Raw genomic sequence first — 6,000 nt, forward strand, 5'->3', positions numbered from 1 at the left:
TATCCCCTGCCTATTAACAGGTAATGATTTCTCATTAATCATTAATTCTTAAACATAAATTGGCTTTCCCAGCTACTTGCAGTTTAATCCTTTAGTCTTCATTGGGAATGAAAATCTTAGATTCCTCTGTGGAGATTTCTGGTTAAAATAACACACAAGTTTGGTAAACAAGTAAAAACCATTTGTTTATAGTCTACATTTTACTAGGCTAGTGGGCATTATGCTAGCTTGGGATTACATTCCACCATTAAGGTAATTAGATAAACAGATGCTGTACTTCCTTTACCACTCTGACTGCCATTTAAATACATATATACAAACCATTCATTCAGCAAACAAAATCTCCAGAGATGAACCTGTACATTTGTACATTAAAAAAATTACAATGATGTACTCTCATTGTTGAGAATTACTGTACTAGACCTTTTTGTATGGTGCGTATATGTGGATGTGTGTGGGGTGTGTGTGTGTGTGTGTGTGTTACTCAGTCATGTCCGACTCTGCAACCCCATGAACTGTAACCTGCCAGGCTCTTCTGTCCATTGAATTCTCCCGGCAAGAATATTGGAGTGGGTTGCCATTCCTTTTTCTGGGGAATCATCCCGATCCAGGGATCGAACCCAAGTGTCTTGTCTTTGTAGGTGGATTCTTTACCACTGAGCCACCAGGGCAGCCTTCCAAAAGGTTCTAAAGTTTTTTAAAATCTTTACTCCCTTTCAACTAAATGTCTAGCATCATTGGGTTTTCTTCTAATTTTAAATAGGGAAATTGGTGATAGCTGGTGGGCTGCAGTCTATGGGGTTGCACAGAGTTGGACACGACTGAAGTGACTTAGCAGCAGCAGCAGCAGCAGTACATAGTGGGTGCTCTTATGAAAAGTATTTTTATTGTTTGTTTCCTCACCCTTCTAAGTAATATGGACTATTCATATTGGTTATTAATTCATATATATTCGACTGAAGAAACCCTCAGAATCTAAACTGCATGTTGAAATCACCTGAATCTATTAAATGACCCAATGATCAGGTAGCATCGAGCAGGACATCTGGGGTTAAGATCAAGGCATCAATAATCCATGCTTTCCAGGTAATTCCATATGTGGCTAAGGTTGAAACCTTATGAATCTGACCAGTTATTCTCAACTCTGGCTGCACAGTAGAATCCCCTATGCAATTGTTTAAAATACTGATGCCTTTCATTTCAATTATGGTTCAGATAACTTGTGCATAAATGTTGAATACAAGAGAAAAACATTTGGGTAACTTATATTTCTGAATGATTGGACTCCAGTTAAATCAAGGTTTTATTATAGTTCTGAGTATGTGGTGATGTTCAATAAATGTTAGATGGAGATCCTAATCCCACACAGAGTCAAGGAGAATAAAACATGCTCCCTCTTGGAAATAAACTGTTTGTGTATTTGAAATAATTATCTTGGCAAACTATCATTTTCTGAAAGTTGTCCTCCTAGGTAATTTACCTCAAATGGTAAGCCTTGTACTTTAAGAGAACACTATATTTCAACTATATTTTTCAGCATAATATTAGGTACCTATATATCTTATAGTACTTTCATGATTCTCTCCAAGAAAGTGGACAGGAAACAAGATTAAGAGATGGAGGATAAGATTTAAACCAGTTTCCCTCTTGGAAGCATAAATGATGCTATTGCACTTCTGGGCCTGGAGAATACTGTTACTTTGTAAAATAGAGCCATGGTACTTTCTGCGTTATGATGATGAATTATTTATATACGCAAAGGACAACTAATGCCATTAGCTAAAACGGAAATGAACTAACTGTTCAATAAAACAGTTATGGGACTAACAAAATATTTATATGTGATATCTTTTTCAGATTGCAGGAACTAGTAACTAAAAATAACAAAATCTTTTTTTTTTTAGCATGAAGTTATAGATGATCTGTTATGGGATAAATGCTTATCAAGCAAACCCCTCAAATTTAATTATTATCAATAATTAATCAGCACATTGCATGCTTCAGTGTGCATTAACTACACCAGGTGTTGGATTTAATTCCTCAAATATAAATTAGGGAAGCAGACCACATTTTTCTTAAATGTTTGTGGTTGAAAATAAAAAATATATATATAAAGCTTATTTAATTTGACCTTCCCACTTCTTACTCAGTTTTTCTACTTCTTTTCTCCTTTTTAGGACCACCCCAGAAAATAGTGTCACCTAAACAAGAACACGAAGATAGGAAACATGACAAAGTCACGGATAAAGGAAGTGAGAGTGGGACTTCCTGTAATGAGCTCTCCACTTCCAGTTGCGACAGCCACTCAGAGGCGAGCACTCCCCAGGACAACCCACCCAGTGCCCAGCAGGCGACAGCTCACCAACCTAACACTTTAACTTTGGATCGTCCTTCCAAAAAAGCACCTGTGCAATGGATGCCCCCACCAGACAAACGTAGAAACAGTGAACTCTTTCAGACACTCATCAGCAAGTCCCGGGAAACCAATCTCTCCAAAAAGAAAGTCTGTGAGAAGCTAAGTGTGGAAGAAGAAATGAAAAAGTGTATTCAGGATTTTAAAAAAATCCACATTCCAGATTATTTTCCAGAGCGCAAACGCCAGTGGCAATCTGAACTGTTGCAGAAGTATGGGTTATAGTAACGATCACATTCCTGCAGTATTAATGACGTTCCGTGTTTACCGGTGTCGCCACCTGACTGTACTAACAATGGTCAGTGTGATTCTTGCTGCTCTTCCTTTTCGTGAACAGTGGATGTGGGACAGTATTTTCTTTCATTCTTTCTGTTGTTGTTGTTTTTAGAAATATTTCAGAAAAGAAAACTAATAAATATTGAATCAAATGGTGTTCCTGATTCAAAAAATTTTGCAAGAATGAAAGTAAAATGTGCATGATCAAGAAGCTTAGAATCTTGATTTTTGAACTGTGGTCAACTGGCTATGTTTGTCATTTTGTAACTCACCAAAAACAAATCATCATATCACTCCAAATAAAGTGACAATATGGATGAAGCAACATCAAGTAAAATGTTATGTGATAGTTTTGGGACCCAAATCCAAAACTATTTAAATGTTAACACAATAAAACAAGTATTACTTTTGCATGAGCACAATATTACAAATAAATCACAAGACATAGGAAGATCTGTTTGTTGCTTGGAAAGAAATAATTATGAAAAAATAGCAAAAAAAATATGGTTCAGACAAAGCCTATAAATGTAAGCTAAGAGATTGAATTTTATTTGTTCTGGATCTGTGATTTTTTTGTGTATGTGTATGGTGTTCTGTATGTTAAGATGGTGTAAATATGCCTTATGATCTTGTGTTATGGCACTGACATTCATCTATTAATGCTAGTTATGATTATTTCTGTGAAATGAGTCCTTACATCAGGCTGTCAAAATTGGCATAATGATGCTCTGAAAGATCTTACTCTCATGTTAATCACAATAATTGAGGGAAATGGTGAAGAGCTTTATGTATTTATTAAAAAAGGAAATATATATTAGAATTTCTTGATGTCTATTGACTCTTCTTTTAAAATATTCAGTTGTTACATTGTCTTCAGTTTTTCCTTTAAAATTCCAAACTGGAGAGTCATATGTTCAAACTTAATGTTGACAAGTTAGAAACTTATAATTCAAAATGGAGGTAGAGTCAAATTCAGATAGCTTTGGTATTGATTAATAAACCCTTAGCCTGCAAGAGAAAAAGATTTCATCTGAGGATGCACTAAAATTTTATTTTAGCTGACAACTGGATTGAAAGTCTCCCTAAATACAATTGGGAAGTTGCTGCTTGCAAATTATGGGACAGAAATGTCAACAGGAAGCTAAAAGTTCAGCCTGAATGACAAGAGCTTGCTTCCTGATTGCATATTTGAAAATAATCTTTCTTACTATAAGCCACACAATTTTTACCTCACCATGTCCACAGAAAAAAAATCTATAATATCCCAAAATTTTGCTAAAGAATAGGCACCAGGAGGACAAAAATATCTCTAATCATCAGAGCTCAATCTCCTCTGTGGTTAGTTGAAATAAAAGTTGAGCAGCACTTGTAGTACCATTTCTTCCAGGGTAATATTGGGAGATAAGCATTATTAACTCAAAATTTAAAATTGATGTTCATTTTTGGATTTAGTTTTAGATTTCTCACTCCTCTATTATATAAAATACCATCTACAGTGGAGTATTAAAGAAAACCCAAATGTATGATTTGCCTTGAATAACCTATCAGGTTTTAGTGAAAGAGCTACTTTTAAATTCTGCATTTCATTTTGGGAAGCTTGGCAGTCCCACCCACTAAGTTGGCTAAGTGTAGCTGCAACACACTGGTAAAATGGACAGAGCTTGTGATTAGGTTGCTACTGTTTCCATCTCTACCCATCTCTACCACTACCACTAATGTGACCTAAGGGATAACAGGGATATTAATAACATGATAGAGAAGATTTAAATGAGGTAATTGAAGTTAAGCATCACCACCACTCCTGGAGATGGAGGGGAAAAACAAGTAGTGGGCTTACCAGAATTTTTGGAACCAGTACTGTCAGATGGAAAATTTCAAATAGGAATAAGCTGTTCAATAAGAACTATAGTCTCTAAGGAGTCATGGTCACTTTCAAAGATGCCTCCCAAAGCAAAGACAAAGGAGATAGGTTATCCTAGCTTCTCACATTTCAATTCCCACCAACACTTTCCATTTTCCCAACATGAGTAGAAGCAGTTGGTAAATGAGCTTTGGAAATGCAATTCAGTAAAGGTGATCCCACTGTGATAGAAAGCCCAGCACTGAAGGGCAGGGAGTAGATTTGAAGAATACCTCCCACCCTCCTCTATTATTTCCAACACAAAATTTCAAATAGAACTGCAGGGGTAAGAATCTGGTAAATAAGAACTATTTCAGATCTTTGTATCTCTACCACAAGAGAAGTGATTCCCATAAGATTGCCTACCCTTAAAGTCCTTCTTAGAAAATTAGAACCTATTTCTTCAATAGTCTATTGAGCACTTACCATACACCAAGCATTTGGCTCAAAGGTTAACAACATACTCAAGAAATACAAATTACTAGCCATTGCCCTTGGGAAGAAGCTTATGGTCTGATTCTCCCATACTATTATGCTTTCACCAGAGACTAGTTCCTGTCTCGTCCCAGAGACTAGTTCCTGTCTTGTCCCAATTGGCGCTACAAGAGGATCAAGGGAGGAAGCTAGAATGAGAACTCTTCTTTGAAAAAAAGGAGACTCCAAAATTTAAAGATGGCTTAGACTAAAACTGCTATATAAAACTTTACCAAAATATCAGTAGATAAAATCTAGAAGGTTGCCAAAAATCAGAAAAGCTGGAAGCAGGCATTGAATTTAAATATTTTTAGGGAATAAATGCATTTTGATGCTCATATGATGAACCTTTGATGCTCAAATGGTATCAAAAAATACTGTTTGGTATACAGGATTTGCTTAACTTGTGACCTGATGTTTCATTATTAAAATAAATGGGAAACATGTTGAGTATTAACTGAGATGAGAGAAGAAAATAAAAGTGAAATTGTGAGATTTTCAATTTTGAGTTGATATGCTTGCCCTATGTTTTTCACTCAGTATACCCAAAAACCATAGACATTATATGTTAACACTCTTAAGAGACTCTGAAAGGCTAATAAAAAAAGGAAAGCTGACTAGAGGTGTTAGGACCCAAAGAACAACATGTTGTTGGAGATTCTTGGGTTTTCTTTTTGCCTATTTATAGCTGAAGAAGCTGGTAACACAGAAAAACTAACAGGTGCGGAAAAAAACAAGCATCAACAAAACCCTGCTTTCTCTAACCAAAAGGCCAGAGAAGGTGCAGCCTAGCAATTAGATAATAACTGCTGTGCTGTGTTAGGTTGGTGAACACAATTTTATTGCATAATCATTTTAAGCCTTGGTTTACAGCAAAATTGAGAGGAAGGTACTGAACTTTCCCATGTATTCCTTATCCTCCAATATGAATAGCTTC

At 35.9% G+C, this 6,000-nt stretch overlaps 1 protein-coding gene across 1 annotated transcript in view; it reads left to right on the forward strand.

Moving 5' to 3' along the window:
- The window catches only part of KCTD8 (potassium channel tetramerization domain containing 8), a 272,626-nt gene extending 269,117 nt beyond the window's left edge, over positions 1 to 3,509 (forward strand). Inside the window, exon 2 of the mRNA XM_006078747.4 lies at positions 2,178 to 3,509. Coding sequence (XP_006078809.1) covers positions 2,178 to 2,638 — 461 coding nt within the window. The 3' untranslated portion in view covers positions 2,639 to 3,509. The remainder of the gene's footprint in view (positions 1 to 2,177) is intronic.
- Positions 3,510 to 6,000: the final 2,491 nt, after the last annotated feature.

Source organism: Bubalus bubalis, chromosome 7 (assembly GCF_019923935.1).
Source record: "Bubalus bubalis isolate 160015118507 breed Murrah chromosome 7, NDDB_SH_1, whole genome shotgun sequence".
NCBI lineage: Eukaryota > Metazoa > Chordata > Mammalia > Artiodactyla > Bovidae > Bubalus > Bubalus bubalis.